The sequence below is a fragment of the Haliaeetus albicilla genome, chromosome W (assembly GCF_947461875.1).
Source record: "Haliaeetus albicilla chromosome W, bHalAlb1.1, whole genome shotgun sequence".
Classification (NCBI taxonomy): Eukaryota; Metazoa; Chordata; class Aves; order Accipitriformes; family Accipitridae; genus Haliaeetus; species Haliaeetus albicilla.
In genome coordinates, this window is record NC_091515.1 from 43,593,883 (window position 1) to 43,615,485 (window position 21,603).

The 21,603-nt window shown below is 43.8% G+C and overlaps 1 protein-coding gene across 1 annotated transcript; it reads left to right on the plus strand.

The window, feature by feature from the left end:
* The first annotated feature begins 16,305 nt into the window (after window positions 1-16,305).
* On the plus strand, window positions 16,306-19,310 carry LOC138683645 (cyclin-dependent kinases regulatory subunit 2). The gene is made up of 3 exons (XM_069775642.1): window positions 16,306-16,437; window positions 17,453-17,580; window positions 18,854-19,310. The coding sequence occupies exons 1-3, from the start codon at window positions 16,379-16,381 to the stop codon at window positions 18,904-18,906; spliced, it is 240 nt and encodes a 79-aa protein (XP_069631743.1). The 5' UTR covers window positions 16,306-16,378; the 3' UTR covers window positions 18,907-19,310.
* Window positions 19,311-21,603: the final 2,293 nt, after the last annotated feature.

Sequence of the window (21,603 nt, forward strand, 5' to 3'; positions counted from 1 at the left end):
AACAAATGGGACAAAGTTGACCACTAGCTCTCGTTGTCTCCCTTATCCCCTGGGTCGTCTGTTGTGGTGTTCCTCCCATTCACAGTGGCAGAAGATTTCCACGGTTTTACCCAGTGAGCCGGTACCCACTTTGGTCCAGAATCTGTAATGACACACATATATCCTCTACCAGTTACTTGTACTTCTGCTGGGCCCATCCACTGTCCCATGTTCAAATCCTTTTACATTACTTTAATTCCTGTTGTTTTTACTGTTGATAAATCATTGCTCAAGGCACTGCTATGAATTACCATGGGAGGGTTATCGGCGTTGCCTGCCAACTGCAAAAAATTGAGTACATATAAAACTTTCCAAATTCTTTCTTGTGGGGAGAGACCTATTTCCCCCGTTTTTTGTTTTCAAAGCCCAAGCAACAAAATGTTGACTCATGGTGGGAGAGTTTTCATTCCCTGTGGTAAAACTGTCCATTGATACCATTGTGCAGGCTCTGCCTTATTTATTGATGGTACTGTAAAAGCAAACTTCTCTTGATCTTCAGGATGTAACGGTATAGTAAAAAACCAATCTTTCAGATCAATAATCAAAATGTTCCAATCTACTGGAATCATTACCGGGGAGGGCAATTCAGGTTGTAAGGCTCCCAAATCATGCATTACTGCATAGACCGCACGTAGATCGTGCAACAAACGCCATTTCCCGTTTTTCTTTGGGATGGTAAAAATTGGGGTATTCCATGGGCTAGTAGAGGGAACTATATGTCCTGCCTCTAGCTGCTCTTGTACTAACTCTTGAATCTTGGACAGCTTTTCTGCACTGAGCGGCCATTGATCAACCCATACCGGTGTTTCAGTTTTCCATCTCAGTTTTAGGATTGGCTGTCCTTCAATAGCCACAATTAAAAACCCTGAGTTGTCAGCCTCGCACCCAGTTGACTCAAGATATCCCGCCCAATCAATGCGATGGGAATGTTCAAAACGTATGGTCATGTTTTCACCTCAGAGCCATCAGAAAAACAGAAATTTAAATGCTCTTTGCTCACACTAGTGCATTGCATCCCACCAATTCCATAAATCCCTTCAGTGGTGTGTATTAGCTGCCATTCATTAGGCCATTTACTTCTGGGAATTACGGTAACAACTGCTCCCATATCAATGATCATTTTTAAAACAATGGTTTCGTTTTTTGGTCCCATAATTCTCACTGTCTCCTCTGGTTTTGACTTTTGAATATTTAAGGCCAATAGCACTGCAGGTGAACCAGAGGATCCAAAACCTGCATCTCCTCACAAGAGTTCGCCAGATTTTGGTACTCGGGATTCAAACGGAACTAACTGCGCTATGCGTGCACCTTTCACAATATTCACGGGTGGCGTTATTGTTTGGACCATGATCATGATCGCACCAGTGTAATCAGCATCAATTACTCCTGGTAAGACAAAAATCCCCTGTCAAGATGTTGATGATCACCCCAACAATACCGCACATAATCCATGACCAAGAGGTCCTTTCATGTTTGATGGAATGCAATGCACCTTTGTGTCCAACAAAGTTACTTCTACTGCTGTTGCCACGTCCACTCCGGCACTTCTTGCTGTGGCAGAGGGGATGCTGTCCAGACACCCTGTATTTTTGTTGTAGCGCACGGGGATCTTGCGCTCAGTTGGGAGCTTCCCAAAACTCTGCCGCTGACATGATACTTCGATTTACATTCTTTAGTCATGTGGCCTCTTTTCCCACATCGATCGCGTGGTGTTTCACCAGAGACTTTACCATAAACTTTACATTGCGCCTTAAAATGCCCTGGCTTTCCACAATTAAAACATTTCTTTTCTCCTGGCCTTTCCCCACTTTTTGTTTGTAACAGAGGTCGCACTGCTGCAGTAAATGCAGAAGCAAAAAGAGCAGCTTTCCCTTGTTCACCCATACGGTCGCAAGCTTCTAACATCTCACTAACAGTAACGCCTCGAGGTAACGTGCACAATACTCGCTTTGTTTTCGCATTTGCATTTTCAAACGCCAACTGATCAAGCAACTTAACCTTCATGTTACTATCAAGATCTGCGTGAGATTTCAATGCGGTATGCAGTCTGTCTATAAACTGAGCAAATGGTTCAGATTCTCCCTGTCGAATATTAACATAGGAAGGAGAAACTTTTCCTTGCTCAGGTACGCTTTGGAAAGCTTTAAATGCCAATTCCTGTGATTGCATTAAAACTTGAGTATCAAATTGAGCTTGCCAGGCGGCATTTGAAAATGGTCCAGAGCCCATCAGCATTTGAGCAGTACATTGAGATTAGGGATCATTTTGTTGATGTCCCCTATTTTCTGCCTCTGCATCATCGCAGAGTTCCTGCCACCTATGGAAAAAATATAACTGTTGTGACGATGACAACAAGGTTTTAGCAAGCATTCGCGAGTCATGTGGAGTTAAGGTTGACCCAGAAAATATATGGGACAAAACTGCCTGCGTAAAAGGAGATTTTTAAACCATACTGAGCAATTGCAACCTTTGCTTCTTTTATGATTTTCCAATCAAATGGAACCCATTGATTAGGTCCACCCCCAGCCCCAGCAATAACCGGAAACGCTGTGGGAGCTGTTATGATTTCTCCCTCAATTAAGGCATCGCGAATAATTCCCCGCCATCTATTCCGGGGGTCCATTGTTTCTGGAAAGGTGGGGATCGGTTCCCTGGGAGGTGGAGAAGGCAGAGGTATAGGTGCAGGACAAGGAGGGGGCAGAGGTAAAAAAGGGTTTGAAGAAGGAGGAGGAGGAGGAAGAGGGCGGGGGGGGGGAAGAGGAGGAGGGGGTGCATCAAAGGATACGGCTGGCGGTTTTTCTCACTTCACAGCAGCCTCCAACTGTGCCAGCTTTTCTATTACTGACTGCAACTGCTGCGAAGTGAGCTCCGGCCCCTCTTCATGCTCTTGAGGCGACCCGGGTGTAGACGGAGGCAACGGAGGCTATATGCTAGGTATAATTTGTTCATGTTGAACGGCAGTATCTGGGGGCTGTTTTCTCGTAGGCGGATTTTTACTCACTCCCTGATTCTGTAGGGTTTCCTTTAAGTGTACGGTTAGGGAGGCTTGGGAACTGTCAGATGGCTGATTAATATCGGCAGTCCCAGGGAGTGGAGCAGAAGTCAAGGGCACAGGAGCAGGCGGACAAGCTCCAGGGAAGCCAAAAGTCTCTCTCGCTGCATTATGTTTTTCTCCCCGCTTTTCCCCTTCGCTTGCGGTTGGAGAGAGAGCAGCAAAAGTAGCTGCAGCCGCTTTACGATCTGCTTTCATTTCTTGCAGAGTTGTCTTAATCAATTTCCATAAAGTTGCAAGACCTTTAACTTCTTTAGACCCTGTCCTGGTTTCAGCTGGGATAGAGTTAACTGTCTTCCTAGTAGCTGGTACAGTGCTATGTTTTGAGTTCAGTATGTGAAGAATGTTGATAACACTGATGTTTTCAGTTGTTGCTCAGTAGTGTTTAGACTATAGTCAAGGATTTTTCAGCTTCTCATGCCCAGCCAGTGAGAAAGCTGGAGGGGCACAAGAAGTTGGCACAGGACACAGCCAGGGCACCTGACCCCAAGTGGCCAACAGGGTATTCCATACCATGTGACGTCCCATCTAGTATAGGAACTGGGAAGTGGGGGTGGGGAATCGCCGCTCAGGGACTGGCTGGGTGTCGGTCGGCGGGTGGTGAGCAATTGCCCTGCGCATCACTTGTACATTCCAATCCTTTTATTATTACTGTTGTCATTTTATTAGTGTTATCATTATCATTATTAGTTTCTTCTCTTCTGTTCTATTAAACCGTTCTTATCTCAACCCAGGAGTTTTACTTCTTTTTCCCGATTTTCTCCCCCATCCCACTGGATGGGGGGGAGTGAGTGAGCAGCTGCATGGTGCTTAGTTGCTGGCTGGGGTTAAACCACGACAGACCGGTCACTAATTTCATCCCATAGGGAGGTTCCAACAGCTTCCCAGGCACTAAGCTCAAAAGCTGTACCCACACTATTTAAAAGCTTTCTGTCCTTGCTCCATTGTAGAAGCCACTTTAAACAAGCTTCATCATATTTTTTGCCTCTCTCTGAGAGTATATGTTGGAGGAGCTTAACTACTGCTTCTTCTTCTTCTTTGGAAAGCGTAGACCCCATCTCCTCCCCCAACCGCTCACCTCCTTTATGGGCGAGTCCTCACCTCGACGGGCGAAAAAACGACAGCGCTGTCTTATCTGCCTCTATGGGCACACCAGCCAGGGCAGCTGGTCTTTCAGTCGGGATCCTCCCGTCCTCCTCTTATCCTGCCATTCGTTCTCCAAACGTAGCGCAGAATTTGGGGGTCCGTGTTTGGGCGCCAATTGCGGGAGCATAATCATGGACTCAACGACAGATCAATATGATCATAGTTGAAGACCCTTTACTAGAGCATCAGACATCATTTTTATACATTGGTTACATCCATACATGTGTTTAGCTATTTTACTATTGGTTACACACATTATTCACACGCTGTCCACGTGCCTAGTTACACTTAATGATTGGTTATATCAACTCTGTACACGCGCATAAACATAAGACATAATTGGTTATACTAACTAAAACATGCGAAACTTGTCTCGGTCTAATTGGTCAAGATAAACTGCCGAATTGAGGTTCTTTGTGCCAAGTTCCCTTTATTGTGGAATGCGCACCTGTGTTCTTCTAATTGGCATCTTTCTTTTTTTGTCTTCTTGTTTATTCTGTTCAAGGCCTTCTAAAGGTGTCTGGAATGCTCTTGTGACCGTTAGCTAAATATGTGTCCACATAAGGTGATGGTTAAGTTCTTTCTGGATACAGTCATGTAAAAGAGGCACAAGTAGACACATGCATGTATATGTGTGTGTGTGCACATGTGTGTATTCTGAGTGTCAGCACTTCTCCAAGGTACCTTGGGCACATGAGCTAGGACCAATTTTCAAAAGCAACAATCAAGGATATATACCAGAGAGATTGGAGCCAAAAACATGGCCAGAGCTTGAACAGACCAGTCGGAACTAAACCCTGCTGGCCAAACATTTGATGGGTATCCAGGTCAGAAGAGCTATCCCAGAAGTGTGTGAAAGGAAGAAAATGTGCAGCTATGAGGGTTTGCTGAGAAATGAGTGAATCAGTAGTCTGACTCTAGAGTTGCCCTGTGCTTAGTGAGAACTGGGCTTTAACAAAGCATCGGTGCCGGGATGAACAAGGTGGAGTAGAAATGCCACTGGAAGAGACACAGGAGCTCCCAGTTCCAAAAGGAAGAAAGAGAGACAGGACACTGAAGCCTGTGGCCTGAAAAGGCCTGTATTGGCAATAAGTAAAGCAGGAGTAAGAATCCTAATACATGATACTGAAAACAAACAGACTTACTACCTCATGGCAATGGTAGTGCTGTTGTCTCAAAGTAGTTCCACAAGTTTAAGCAACAGCACATCTGAGGAACTACCTGAACACTACTACTATAGTCAACATGTTACCATTGTTTAAATGTTGATTGTCTGCTGTTATTCAATTTGACTGGGATAGGAAAGAGTAAGGATCTGTACCATTATAAAATTATTATGTGGCACTGAAGGAACCTGTTAAGCCTCTTCTCTAACAACTATTACTGATTCAAATGAACAGTAATTATGCTTAAACTAACACTGTGTTTTAATACTACTAGTAGCACTTTAACTCTCTAGGAATATAAGAACAATGCCCAGAAAAAAAGCCTTTCTGGATTTGTTTCAGCTCTATCAGCACAGCTGTGTTTAGTCCTAGTAAAGTGCAAGACTTATACTAATAAAAACATGATTTTGCATATAAAATAATTGTATAAATACTAAGAGCCTGCTCTTGAAAAACACCTGACCAGCATATCTAAACTGGCAGAAATCTGTTGATTCGATATAAGCATTAGGATTGCATGTACAATTAAACTAAAAACTCAATAGTTAATGTCAAAATAAATCTACAGCACAAATTTTTGCATCAGAATAAATACGCAGATCTATCTCCCGTGCAGTGACTCAACTATTAATGTGAATGTTCAGAGATCACCATGATGGCAGTCAAATGAGAGAAAAAGATGTTAGAAGGTTTTAGTACAATGATGTGCGAGTAGATGGTACTGTTCATGTCATGACTGACATTCCTTCTTACCTTGCCAACGACATTTTAATTTTGTTTAAACATTTTTGGTCAAACAAATTTTTTTAAGAAGTAGCAAAAGATTCTACTTGAAAAAACTTCTTATAGGTCAAAAAGCATAAAATGTATTTAACTACTCTATACTATAGCTTTGTAACTATTTCAAATGCACAGACACATTCACGATGTGTACACACAGCCATTTCACACAATAAGCTTTAAGAAACACAAAACTAACACCTGCCTTCTGCTGCCCAAGATGTGAAAAAAGTTGAAAAGAGTCCTTCCTTTCTACAGAGTATATTAACTCTCTCTAGAGCATTACAGAATCACACAATCACAGGATGGTTGAGGCTAGAAGGGACCTCTGGATATCATCTGGTCCAACCCCCCTGCTCAAGCAGGGCCACCTAGAGCTGGTTGCCCAGGACCATGTCCAGATGGCTTTTGAATATCTCCAAGAAGGAAGACTCCACAACCTCCCTGGGCAACCTGTTCCAGTGTTCAGTCACCCTCACAGTAAAAAAGTGTTTCCTGATGTTCAGCTGGAACCTCCTGTGTTTCAGTTTGTGCCCATTGCCTCTGGGTCCATAACTGGACTCCACTGAAAAGAGCCTGGCTCCATCTTCTTTGCATCCTCCCTTCAGGTATTTATAGACATTAATAAGATCCCCCCCGAGCCTTCTCTTCTCCAGGCTAAACAGTCCCAGCTCTCTCAGCTTTTCCTCATAGGAGAGATGCTCCAGTCCCTTCATCATTTTCGTGGCCCTTTGTTGGACTCTCTCCACTATGTCCATGTCTCTCTTGTACTGTGGAGCCCAGAAATGGACACAGAAGTCCAGGTGTGGCCTCACCAGTGCTGAGGAGAGGGGAAAGATCACCTCCCTCGACCTGCTAGCAATACTTTGTCTAATGCAGCCCAGGATACCATTAGCCTTCTTTGCAGCAAGAGCACACTGCTGGCTCCTGTTCAACTTGATGTCCACGAGGACCTCCAGGTCCTTTTCTGCAAAGCTGCTTTCCAGCTGGTTTGTCCCCATCATGTACTGGTTCCTGGGGTTATTCCTCCCCAGGGGCAGGACTTGGTATTTCCCTTCATTGAACTGCATGAGGTTCCTGTCAGACCATTTCTCCTGCAGGTCTACCAGATATCAAGGTCCCTCTGAATGGCAGCATGACCCTCTGGTATATCAGCCATTCCTCCCAGCTCTGTGTCATCAACAAACTTGCTGAGGGTACACTCTGCCCCATCATCCTGATCATTAATGAAGATGTTGAACACATTCAGACCCAGTATTGACCCCTGGGGTACACCACTAGTTACTGGCCTCCAACTAGACTTCATGCCACTGATCACCACCCTCCAGGCCCAGCCGTTCAGACAGTTTTCAACCCACCTCACTGTCTGCTCATCCAGCCCATACTTAATCACCTTTTCTATGAGGATCTTATGGGAGACAGTGTTGAAGGCCTTACTGAAGTCTAGGTAGGCAATATCCACTGCTCTCCCCTTGACTACCAGGTCACTCATCAGGTTATCAAGTTGGTCAAGCATGACTTCCCCTTGGTGAATCCATGCTGGACCTAAAACATTCTTGCTGGATATTTTTCCTAAATCATTATTTAAGAATTTATCACTCCAGTGCTTAGATATTTAAATTGGTCTTAGATACTGCTAGGAAATGTTTCCTAATATCTACTCTAAACCTGCCTTGATAAAGTTTAAGCATTTTTGTTCTCTCCACGTTGGATACGGAACACAGTTTATTCCGTTCTTTATAATGATGACTGTCATATCCTTTGTGTATGCCAATATTCTAAAGAAAATGCTGGCAAGACACCTATCCAACAAGCTTATTATGTTATTTTGGTAATTTTACAAATTATATCCCTATGTTCAGGTTTGTGGAACTTATGAAGTTACTGTTACTGCTTATTTATCATCTACTAATGTTTGTAATTTTTGCCAGGGAAATTAAATGATAAAAGAAGAAACAGAAATGTCATTCTGGTACTAACAGAGGATCTCCTAACCCTGGATTAGTAAAAAACATATGTTAGTGTGGTGGGTTGATCCCAGCCAACATCCAAACACCCACACAGCCACTTGCTCACTCCCCTTTCCCACAGAACAGGGAGAAAATAGAAGGAAGACAGGAAGATTCATGGATCAAGATAATGACAGTTTAATACGAAAAGCAAAGGCTTCATGTGGAAGAAAAGCAAAAAGAACTCATTCACTACTTCCCATCAGCAGGCAGATATCCAGCCACTTCCTGGAAAGCAGGGCCTCAGCACGCATCATGATTGCTTGGGAAGACAAACACTATAAACATGAATATCTCCCCTTCCTCCTCCTTTCTCTTAGCTTTTATTGCAGAGCACAATGTCATACAGTATGGAATATCCCTCTGGTCAGTTTGGGTCAGCTGTCCTGGCTGTGTCCCCTCCCAACTTCCAGTCTACTTGCTTTGCGAGGGTGCAGGGGGACTAGAGACAGCCTTGATGCTGTGTGAGCACTGTTCAGCAATAGACAAATCATCAGTGTGTTATCAACACTGTTTTAGGCACAAATGCAAAGCACAGCACCGTATGGGCTGCTATGAAAAAAGTAGAAACTCCACCTCTTAATCCCTACCATTTGCATCACGCTCAGGTCCCACATTATCTGATATATCTAAGTATCCTCTGACCATCCCACATCTGCTTTCAAAGTTCCAGTGCCATTCATATATTGTTTCATGTCTATACCCTACTCAAATCTTTCCACTTACTTACCTAAGCCATAGTTCATTACAACATTTGATCCTTTTGTCCCGTATCTTTTTTTTTCTTTCCCATTCTATTTCTCATTCCCAAAATTCCCTCTTCCCAACATTTACAACTAATACTACATGCTTAAACCATCCTTACATCCAACAGTCAGGTTTATACATCCTCATTAACCACCATTCCCTGTCCCTTGACATACATGCAGATATTTTTCCCCCACTCCATGGTGCCCCCCTCAAATGTTCATAAGAACAGTTGAGGACATAGGCCCCATCTGTCAAGGTGTTCGCTCAGGACAGGAGAAGCAGCGTGTTGGATTGTTGGGTGCCAAGACCTGCTTGGGTTAGGTCACTGCCACACTCCAGCACTCCAGCATGGGTCCTTTCCATGGAGTGCAGTCCTTCAGGAATGGACTGCTCCAGTGTGAGTCCCTTGCAGGGCCACAGGTCCTGCCAGAAAACCTGCTCCAGCGTGGACTCTGTAAAAGTCAGTTCTTCGCCAGCCAAGGAGGAAGACAAGGACACTTAGTATTGGATTAATAAGGAAATTTATTCTCTCATATTAGCTATGTGCAAAGCGGTGCCCCAGCCTAATGCATGGAGGACCCCGATACAGAGGAAAGCAGGGTTTAGATATGTTACAATACAGTTGCAGAGACCAATCAAATTACTCATGTTAAGGAATGGGTTAATCAGTTACTATTTCTCACATAATCAGTATGTGCTTGTCCCATGCAGGTGGTGTGGACGTATAGTCAGTGGTGTGTTAATCTTCACTGTTCTAAACCAATGTCCTATGCAGGTGGAGTGGTTTTATACTGGATTATGCTCAGTTGCTGTTCTGGCTATGGTTATATGCCTGGTTTCCTAAGGAAAATCTCCTATTGTTTTATTGCTGGTATGGGGTGCTCTCAGCTGGTAAGAGCCGGTTTAGTTGGGTCTTCAGGTCACATCAACCCTGAGGTAAAAAGTTCATAGTCCCAGGTAGTGTTTGTTCTTCTAAGCAAGTCATATTGCAGTTAGTGCCTTGCCTTTCACAGCTCTCTATGGGGTCAGAGCTTCCTTCAGGGCATATCCACATCCAGTGTGGGGTCCTCCATGGGCTGCAGGGTGGATATCTGCTCTGACGTGGGCCTCCATGGGCTGCAGAGGGACAACCTGCACCACCATGGTCTTCTCCACAGGCTGCAAGGGAATCTCTGCTCTGGCACCTGGAACACCTCCTCCTCTTCCTTCTTCACTGACCTTAGTGGCTGCATGTGAGAGACTGAAAGAGTTAATGTCTCAAACATTGTGGTGGGGCAAGTTCTGCTTAAAGACAAACCCTGCACAGCAAGGAACCAAGGTGGAAAGCCCATCAGCTCAGACATCAGCAACAGGAGGGGGAGGGCATGCTGGAGGGTGCGCAGCTCCCTGTTCTGATAAGCTGTTCTGATACAAAGATCAAACAATGGCCCTGTCTGCAGGGAAGGAGAAGTTACTCCACAAACGACCCCCAAGCCCAAAGGCTCACAAACTGTTCATTAACCTGAGGAGTTCGGGTGCCAGCCCGAAGGAGGGGCAAGGATGATAAAAGGACACAAACTGAAGCCCCGGGTGCGCAAGCCCACCGGGACTGGACCCCTCAGCTGACTGAACCAACGCTGGACCTAGGACTGGTGAAATCTTTCTCTCTTCCTTTTTCTCTCTCTGTCTTCTTCTCTCTTTCCTTTTCCACAATCCCTACACCTCATCCGTTTCAAGATATAAATCGTTGACCAAGTCTGAGACTAAGAGTGGATCCAGCCGCCCCTAGACCCTTCTCTGAGGAGGAGTTGATACCGAAAAAGCCGGTCGAAGAAACTCTCTAAGACTCGTTTTGGAGTTTTAGAAAGCAGGCATTCTTTATTGCAGTGCTGGATGCACGGGGGATAATTCCACCTAGCGTGCATGCCACAGCTTTAGCACTAACAGGTTATATAGAATAACTAATTGCATATTAATCAGATTAGTATACATATACATAAAAATAATTGCAACTGATTATCTTAGTACTGCCTACATCCAATCGTGCACAATGAAGGATCCATTTGAGTTGAAGGGCTGCTTTTGCGACCACCGACCCATTTGAAGTTCTTGTTGGCTGTCCTTGAAGTCTTTATTCCTGTCCTTGTTCTTTGATCTTGAAGTTTAACGCAGCTTCAGTCACATGTGGTCAGTTTCAACATTGTTCTCATCTGGTGTACAGGAACATCTAGTCATAAGAGCAAAGAACTGCAAAACTTAGGAGTAACTACCTCTACTAGTTAATTGCTTGGCTATACTTTTGTCCATTGTTTCAATCATAGTGTTAGTATAAGATTTCTAATAATTATTTACCAAATCTCACTTTTACAGTCACCTAGCAGCAAACCAGTTTCCACAGCTGGTACAAAATATTAAAACCATCATAATATTTAGACATACCATACAGAATGTATGGAAATATGCTATCAGAGTCTGGAAAGTAAGGGGGACTGCTCTGAACCTCGTGACTCAACGGGAGGGATCTCCTTATTCCCTGAATTGATGTATATGGTTACACGGTTTACAGAAGTAGTCTTATGCCAGTTCCTGTTGTGAGAAACCCTGCCACCTACTACCACACCTCCCCAGTTCAGTTTGCTTCTGTCATGAATTAAATCTTTAACTGATCGTTTGGTGTCGGTTCACCTTAATTTAGCCCCAGGGAATTTCGAATTAAACAGGACTCCCTGGTCTGTCCAGTCTGGGTCGTGACACTGCATAGTTGTTTCTCTCACATTTTTCTCACTCTTCTCTCCCAGCTGCTGTTGCGCAGCAGTTTTTACCCCTTCTTAAATACGTTATCACAGAGGTGCTACCAACGTCGCTGATTGGCTCAACTTTGGCCAGTGGCAGGTCCATCTTGGAGCTGGCTGAAACTGGTCTGTCCATCATGGAGGCAGCTTCTGGCATCTTCTCACAGAAGCCACCCCTGCAGCCCCCCCCCCGCTACCAAAATCTTGCCACATAAACCCAATACAACATCCCATAACAAGTCCTGCACAATCCCAAACTGCTTTTTTCCTGCATCCCATAATGTGTCCCACCCCTAGGCAGCAACCCCCCATTAGTCTGAAAAGTGATCTGGAGTGCTGCTCCTGATGACTCTGATGGGTTTCACGCCTGGACAATGGGGCTGATGGCTCTGCTGAGGCAGCCCTGGGAGGGGACTGGACTAGGTGTTTGTTCCTCAGGAGTCTAATTTGGGTTCCCCCACCTGTCATTGTACCTCTGTGCTCTTCAGGGTTTGTAGAGATGGGCCTTTGATGGGCTAGTGGCTCTCCTGTGATGGGCCTGGAAGCAGCCAGGACAAGTTATTAATCAAGTTATTCCTCCTGCCCTTGTTTCTCTGTGCCTCCTTTGTGTGTGCAAATGAGTTTATCAATTAACCTAGCACCAGCCAACACCTTAGAAAACTTACAGGTAGTATGTACTTATATGATTATACTGGAATCCATATTCCAGTTTAGGATCTTTGTTAATGAAAGAAATTTCACACATTTAACTATACCAGTATAAAAATACTGATTTAATTTTGCCTGTAAATGATGTGTTGATATGCCCTAAGATACAGTCATTAAGAGAAAAGAATTATTACCTTTTAATGGTTATGACAGGTGAGATGATTGGTTTAAACTTTATCATTTAACTGTGCCTTCAGGCTGCAATACTAGTAAGGAGGCCACTTTAAGCCTGGGTGTATTGTGTTTACATAGTAATGTTTTGGTAGCAGTGGGGCTGCAGGGGTAGCATCTGTGAGAAGAGACCAGGGGCTGCCACCACGACAGACAGAGCCAGTTCCTGCCTACAACGGACCCACCGCAGGCCAAAGCTGAGCCAATCAGCAAAGCTGGTGATGCCTCTGAAAACATATTTAAGAAAGGGCAAAATGCTGCCCATCAGTGAGGAATGAAGGGGGGAAAAAAAGTGTGAGAAATAGCAGTGTGAACACCAAAGTCCAAGAAGAAGGAGGGGGAGGAGGTACTCCAGGCACCAGAGAAGGTATTCCCCTGCAGCTTGTGGAAGAGACCCCAGTGGACCAGGTATCCACACTGCAGCCTGTGGAGGACCCCACGCTGCAGCAGGTGAATATTTCCTGTAGGAAGCTGCAGCCCATGGAGAGTCCATGCTGGAACAGGCTCCTGGCAGGAACTGTGGCATATGGAGGGAACCCATGCAGGACCAGGTTTTCTGGCAGGAACTGTAGTCTGTGGAGGACTCCTTCTGGAGCAGTCTTATCCTGAAGGACTGCAGTTCATGGGAAGGACCAAAGCTGGAACAGTTCATGAAAGACTGTAGCCTGCAGAGAGGACCCATGCTGGAGCAGGGGAAAAGCATGAGGATCAAGGGGTGGCAGAGATGAACTGTTATGAACTGACCACAACCCTCCATTCCCCATCATCTCTGCACTGCTTAGGGCAGGGGGAAAAGGTAGAGAAGTCAGGAATGAAGGAGTAAAGTTGAGCCAAGGAAGAAGGGGTGGGGGAAGATGTTTTTAGTGTTGGTTTTAGAGTCTGTTTTGCCCATGAGGGTAATTGGTGAGTAATCTCCCCATTTTTATCTCAACTCATGTTAATCTTATTTTATCCCCCTGTCCACTTGGGGGGTGTGGGGGTGTGTGTGAGAGAGTGGCTTGGTGGACACCTAGCAACCAGCCAAGGTCAACTCACTACAGTGGACTGCTGATAAAAAAGAATTATATTTATTCAAGTATATGTGTCAGCATTAGTACCTCACACAGCTTCAAATTTTTTTTTCCTCATTAAAATAGGTCTGAATAGGACAGACTTAGTTTTCTTCATAGCAGCCCATATGGTGCTGTGTTTTGGATTTGTGCCTAAAACAGTGTTGATAACAAAACAGTGCCTTGGCTATTGCTAAACAGTACCTGCACAGAACCAAGGCTTGCTTTCCCCCCTCCCCACTCTTCCCCCTAAAGCGAGTATGCTGGGGGTAGGCAAGAAGATGGGGGGAACACAACCTGGACAGCTGACAAGAATTGGCCAAAGGGATATTCCATACCATATGACATCAGACTCAGCTATGAAAACTGAGTGGAGGGGGGGTTGGGAAGGTAGCCATTACTGGGAGACTGGCTGGTGTATTGGGTTTACGTGGCAAGGTTTTGGTAGAGTGGGGTGGCTTCTGTGAGAAGACACCAGGGGCTGCCCCCCGTGCCGGACAGAGCCAGTTCCAGCCAGCTCCAAGACAGACCCGCTGCTGACCAGAGCTGAACCAATCAGCAAAGCTGGTAGCACCTCTGTAAAAACATATTTTTAAAAGGGGTAAAAAAAAAAAAAAAAAAAAAAAAAAAAAAAGCTGTGCATCAGCTGTGAGAGAGAGGAATGAGAAAAATGTGAGAAACAACCCTGCAGACACCAAGGTCAGAGAAGAAGGAGTGGGAGGGGAGGAAGCGCTCCGTTTGTCAGATCAGAGATTCTCCTGCAGCCCATGGAGGACCCTGTAGGGTTTGGCGTTCGGAAGATCTCGCGATGTCATGGAAAGATGGAGGGTTAGTCGCAGCCCTATGACGTATCTGTAATCCCGCCTACCCTTGTTAGTATAAAAGGAATTGACTGCGCAATAAAAGGCGGAAGTTGGCGCTCACACTGTGTGTGTTATCTGTCTCTTTCCCTGGTCCGGGCCGACTAGTGATCTAATTGCGGCACCTTGATATGCGGCGAACGCTACAGGACCCCATACAGGAGCAGGTGGATATGTCCTGAAGGAAGCTGCAGCCCATGGAGAAACCACACCAGAGCAGTTCTTGAAGGACTATAGCCTGTGGGAAGGACCCATGCTGGAGCAGGGGAAAACTGTGAGGAGGAAGGAGCAGCAGAAATGAAGCTTTATGAACTGACCACAACCTCCATTCCCCATCCCCCTGTGCCACTTGAGGGCAGTGGGGGGGAAGGAAGTAGAAGAGTCAGGAATGAAGGAGTGAAGTTGAGCCTGGGAAGAAGGGGTGGGGGAAAGCTGTTTTTTAGTTTTGTCTTTGTTTCTCACTATCCTACTCTATTTTAATTGGCAATAAATTAAATTACTCTTCCCTGAGTCAAGTCTGGTTTGCCCATGATGGTAACTGGTAAGGGATCTCCCTATCTTTATCTCAACCCACAAGCTTTCCCATCTTATTTTCTCTCCCTGTCCTGTTGAAGGGGAGCAAAAGAGCAGTTTGGTGGGTACCTAGCAGCCAGCCAATATTAACCCACCACAGCTGGGTATCAGTCTACTTGTAGGAGATGGCAATTGATTACTTTTGCATCACTTGTTTTGTAGGTTGGTTTGTTAGTTTTTTTTTTCCCTTCCTCTTTCCCTTCTAATTCTCTTCCCCATTCTGCTGGGGGGAGTGAACAAGCAATTGGGTGGGGACTTAGCTGCTGGCCTGGGTCAACCCACCACAATGATGGAAATAGGAATAGTGAGATAACCCTGTCTGACAACATACCTGTTAGCCTTATCTAATCTTAGGGGGCCACTATACCCAAGAAATGCCACTGGAGTTTAGAGAAGTACAGAATTCAGTATTTGCCCACTGAAAAAAGTTTAACACAAAAAATAATGTTCATATTCTAGAAACTGCAGCATCTGCCATCAGTTTCTGAGAAGTTACTACTTTTTTTTTTTTTTACACTACAGGAATAGTAACTGTACTATTTTTCTGCATTCTACAAGAACACTTGTAATTGGGAATAAACTTCCACAGATATTACACAGCTCTGAAGATGCCTACATCCTCATGCATGTTTTCTCTTGCACTCTAAGCCTAGACTGTTAGCACAGTTACGAGCCTAATACAGAAGCAACGCAAAAACCACCATGCTAGTCCCTCAGTAGTTCTCTGCATTACAAGAAAAAAAAAAATCCTAGAAATCTGTTCATTTCTTTTAGAAGTAGCATAGTATCAACAATCCACAGAAGGCCCAGGATTATAGCTGCTTGTGCTACATGAGGGTACCTAGGCAGCCACAGCAGCCATACCAGCAGATCCTCACACAACAGAATAACAACCACTAACAATCCCCCAAAACTCATACCCACGTAACCCAGGGTGCTCTAGAAACTGCTGGAACCACCCGGTCCCCAGCTACAACCAGCCCATCACCACACCGCTGAGGTTCACACAGAGTACTTGTGTAAAGCCCAAAATTCACACCCAGACTGACCACACACACAACCCAACTCCACCAATCTCCCAATCCTCACCCTTTTAGATAATCAACCCCCATAGCTCCAGGCGATTGGTGAAAAGACAAGCATTCGAATTACGCAACCATCTCCTCTGACATGGCCACGCAGCACGCCATTGGCTGGCCTAATCCACCAATAAGCATTGAACTGTTAGATTCAAATTGAAACGGGCGTGGAATTGAGCGGTTAGTTTGCGAGAAGAGCGAGTGCTGTTGCTGTCTCTGCTTGCTATGGCTAATAAGCAGATCTACTATTCCGACAAGTATTTTGATGAGCAGTACGAGTATCGGTGCGAGACCGGGAGGGGAGGGGAGGGCTGGGCTGGGCTGGGCTGGGCTGAGCTGAGCTGACTAAAGGTCATAGAATGGGGCCTCTATCGCCCCTTTGAGGGGAGGGGAAGACGTGATTTGGGCGGGTGTCTCTTTCTCGGACTGTAAAGTGACTTTAGGAGAGTAGCCCCGTCGGTGTTGGTGGTGAGTGCAGTTCTAGAGAGCGACATTATTAGTTTCTCTCTGCGGAGCCAGGGTAGCTTAAAGCTCCCGGAGAGGAGCAGTATCTTGCCTCTTTGTCGCGGGCACTTGCGATGTGATAAGGGCTGTTGGGGGGGGAGGGAATCGGGCGATTCGATTGCTGGTTTTGGTTTGCCTTGTCTCCTTTCTGGAGTCGTCTCTAGTAAGCGGGCAATACCAGCTCCGGTCAGAGGGCATTGAAGAAAGCGGTGGGGGTGAAGCCCGCTAGGTCTCCCTGGCGCAGTGGCAGAGGTGGATGCTGCCGAGTGGAAGGTAGCGCTACTGGATGGTAAGAGCTCGACCCTAGCTGCCGAGACCTGGGTAGCCTTCTATATGTTCTTTTAAAGCTATGCTGTAGCACTAGTCTGTTCTGGATTGTAACTGATGCTAGCAGGAGTGACTTCTAAGAGTGCCAAGTCAGTATTTTTCTATTCGCCTTAATTGCTGATATGATAGTTAATTGCCATGAATATACTTGTGTACCACAAGTACTGTGATTAGAGCATGCAGGGGACTGAATCTTCTGTTTTAGGCAGTAAGTTGAAGATTTCAGTGTACAGTTGCATTAAAGCTGTAACATTTGGTAGGCAAAGTGAATTTAAAATTGCTTTTTTGAACTGATGCTTCATAATCTAATTATTATCCATTAACACCGTAGGCTTCTTTCTAGGAGGTTTTTGGTATTCATAACTCAACTTGCTTATTGTCTTTCAGTATAGATCTATGTAAGTTTTCTAGTGTACACTGACAGGCATTGGTGTGCGTAATATGAGTTTAATTATTAAACTTCTACAGACATGTGATGCTGCCAAGAGAACTTTCAAAGCAAGTACCAAAAACTCATCTAATGTCTGAAGAGGAATGGAGACGACTTGGTGTTCAGCAAAGTCTTGGCTGGGTTCACTACATGATCCATGAGCCAGGTAAGCACAGCTAAACAAAAGATGATGAACAAAGGAGTCTAAAAATACTACCTCTCTGGTGCTTGAAACTGAAGATCAGTGTGTAATTACTTTCCTCTAGAATCCAATTGGCGTTTCCTGCTAAATGTTTAGACTCTTTATCTGCCTGCTATTTTTATCAACATAAGTGGTGTAGCAATCTTTAAACCTTCACCCCTCACTCTCAGAACTGGACATGCAAAATGCTAGATTCCTTCTAGGTATCTGCAGCCTCTTCATGGACAAAACACTAGATTTGAATATGTTCCTATCTTTGCCTATAAAAAGAGGTTTTGGTGAGATCTTGAGTTATGTTAGTATCTCAGTGACTCCCTCAAACTTGATGTAGCAGCACATATTTGTATAATGGAATTGACATACCTACCTCATACAAAAAACTAATAGATGCTCACCTAGATGAGGTCCTGTATCAATGCTATGGAAAAAAAAAATCCTATAGTATAGTTTGAACTCTAGCTATACTGCCTGCTAAAAGCTACACTGAAGCCAGGGTCTTTTCAGTTACTGGGCTGTGAAGCTCTAAAACTTGAAGTATAAAATACTGAGAATGACCATTCTAAATACCTTTTCAGTCAGTCTTGTCAATGGTGATTTAACTGGTGATAGGTGAATTGCAGTTAGTCCCGTGGAGTTCCAAGCTTCCGAAGAACCAGAAGAAGTAATTAGTCTAATCTTCCAGTGTTTGTCTTATCTTTGATACTTCAAATGTATTGCCTTGGGCTTTTTTTTGAAGGTATTTATGATTAAGTCAATGTTAATGCAGTCAGCTTATGTTATTGATAACTAAAGTGGCTTTTGATGCTTGTCAGTGAGTATGTACCTGACCAGGACAGAATCACCACTTCATTAGAGTAAGTTACAGTGATAAAGCTCATCCAATAGCCCAGTGCAGAGACAGAACTGGTACCAGTTCTGCTGGTTTTGTAGGTTTTTTGGGGGGGGTGGGGTGGGTTTTTATTATTATTTTAATGTCTTTTTTTTTTTTTTAGTATTTAAGCTTATGAAACTGCCAACTTCTGGTATCAAACTTTCAAAAGCATCTGTGACTATTCCATGGTTACTACAAAGTTGAACTAGAAATACTATATGTGGAGACCTTCCTGTGGACTTGATCTCTTAGTCTGCTTGTTATCTGACAGGAAGATTCAATTATTGTTCAAGCTCTTAAATCAAAGAAGTATCTGTAATCAGGACTTGAGTGACAGGCTGATGCTTTGTTCAATTTTATTTTCAGAGCCACATATTCTTCTCTTCAGAAGACCTCTTCCAAAGGATGAGCAAAAATGAACTGCCTTCTAGAAATCTCCTATGTCTTCTGGAGCTTTATGTGTATGAGTGTGTGTATATATATGTTGGTAGTATTCGGTGAATACTCAAAAGTGTACAAAACATATATCCATACCTGTGCATGAGCTGTATTTACAGCAACAAAGCTCAGTCAAATGCAATTCCAAGTAGGCTGCTATGATATTCAAGGATTAATGAAGTTATCTTTAATGTAATTGCCTATTTGACTTTTCATTTAATTTAAGTTTACATATTGCATGCTCTGACTAGATAATCACTTGTTACCTGCATTCAGTAACTTTCACATTTATCTCTTCTAATAAATAGTTTTGCATGTTCAAATCCAATGGCTCCATCTGTTCAGTAGTAGGCATAAAGGAATAAACTTTTAATGCTCTATAGAACCTGAGTGTCCTAATTAACCAGACAAAACTAATATTCTTGTCTAACATGTTAGAAGGGTGTTGTGGTTTAACCCCAGCCAGCAACTAAGCACCATGCAGCTGCTCACTCACTCCCCCCTACCCAGTGGGATGGGGGACAGAATCAGGGGGAAAAAAAAAGTAGAACTCATGGGTTGAGATAAGAACTGTTTAGTAGAACAGAAAGGAAGGAACTAATAATGATAAGAATAATAAAAGGATTGGAATATACAAGTGATGCACAATACAATTGCTCACCACTCCCCAACTGATGCCCAGTTAGTTCCCAAGTGGCCATTCTTCCCAGCCCCACTCCCCCCAGTTTATATACTAGGCATGATGTCACATGGTATGGAATACCCCTTTGGCCAGTTTGGGTCAGGTGCCCTGGCTGTGTCCCCTCCCAACTTCTTGTGCTCCTCCAGCCTTCTTGTTGGCTGGGCATGAGGAGCTGAAAAATCCTTGACTTAGTCTAAACATTACTTAGCAAGGACTGAAAACATCTGTGTGTTATCAACATTCTTTTCATACTGAACCCAAAACATAGCACTATACCAGCTACTAGGAAGAAAATTAACTCTATCCCAGCTGAAACCAGGACACCACTTTAGCAGGTGTCTTGGCCTGATAAGCATGAGCTTGCAATTTATCTGGCCTTAGAACACTGAGGAATCTTGCTTTCATGATGTTCCAAAGTTCAGCTAAAGTTCAGTAGGTGATAAGCAATGGGGTGAATCTGTCAACACACTCCTGTCTCCTTGCCAATCTTTCAAATTTTTTTATTCCCCTTACACATGGTCAGAACCCTCAGAAGTGTGTGCGTCTTTCCTAGGTGTTTAACTGCATGCTACCTATTTGTCCAGGAATGGTCTTTGGATAAGTATGTATATTTTTTGAATCTTGTTTCTTGGGGCATTTTAACCTTCCAGTTTCAGATGTTGAATACTCTTAAAAAGCTGAAGCTCTCGTACATTAATATTCTAATTGTAAAAATGTTTTTCTGTTGTCTTAAAGATTTAGGTTTTGCATTTCTGTTCTTCAGGCATATATCTGGTATTTAGTGTCTTGCTCCCAAGGGCCTATATTGTCATAGAGCATTAAAAAGACTGTGTTGGTCTGTAATGATTGATCTGGCTATTTTGTGTTTTTGGAAGGGGTTGAATCTAGTCCATGGGTGAAAGGGAGGTCAGATATAGAAAATCCTGTGGTAGATTAGAAAGTCCTGTTTTAAATTAAGTTAGTTAATCATTTACAACTTCAAACAATTTTAATAATATCTAGAGAAGTAGCCAAGATCATTCTGATCCTTTCTATTCTTCCTGATTGATGGTGCGTCCCTCTTGGCAGGAAAATGAATCACTGACCCGATACAGAGCGACTTAGACGGTCAAAGCGAGGAGGGGATACCTCCTCAAACGACCACCGAAGACCACCCAAGACCCCCGCGCATGCGGAGAAGGCATCTGATGTGTCATGGTTACGTAATCCTACGCATATGTATTAGGTAGGAGTAGTTTAATAAATTAGATGCAATTGTGACTGTATAAAAGGGACACACCTGATGAATCTGGTGTGCTTGATTTGTGGCAAGTCCACTGAGCACCCTGCACAGAATAAAGCAGTCTCTCTCCTGAGTGTGTGAGATTGGTCTATTGTACACCGGGTAATGAATCTGCTTTTAGAACAACAAAAGAATGGTTGTTATGACAAGGCTGGTATAAATACAGTCATATAAAAGGAAGAGGAAGCTCTTACAAGAAGGTTTATCTTGTTATAAAACAAGGGTTTCTCTTTCCTCCCCCCGCTCCCCCAAAAAGGCAATTTTAGTAAGAATGTTACAGGTTTCTAAATTTTTTCTCTAATGAGGCTTAAAAACAAGCAGTCATTCTAGATTTATAAATGTATTGTTAACCCTGGGGCAATCTAGAAACAAAGCCTACATACTAGGATAGTAAATAATTGAGTCTTGTAAGAATCTTGTTGATGTTCTGTGATTCTCCAGTTTCTTCTCAACTTCTCATAACTCTGAGCATTGGATTAATTTTGCAATAAATTGCAATAATTTGTAATAATTGCAAAATTAATCCAGTGTCCTAACAAGTTCAGTTAGAGCCTTAGAGAAGATATTAATTTTAAACTTTCTTAATATTGCAACCATTTTATCCTACAGGGAATCTTAGTAGTTTCAAAACGTTTTGATTTGTAATATAAATTTATCACTAGGTGAATATGGCCTGATCTATGGTTTGGGTTTTTTTTTTTTTGGGGGGGGGGG

What these genes read in the sequence shown, in the direction of transcription:
- LOC138683645 (XM_069775642.1), top strand. Translation starts at nt 16,379, where the DNA reads ATGGCTAATAAGCAGATCTACTATTCCGACAAGTATTTTGATGAGCAG. An exon ending in GATGAGCAGTACGAGTATCG is followed by an intron (nt 16,438 to 17,452) that starts GTGCGAGACCGG and finishes AAACTTCTACAG; the next exon opens with ACATGTGATGCTGCCAAGAG. An exon ending in CTACATGATCCATGAGCCAG is followed by an intron (nt 17,581 to 18,853) that starts GTAAGCACAGCT and finishes TTTTATTTTCAG; the next exon opens with AGCCACATATTCTTCTCTTC.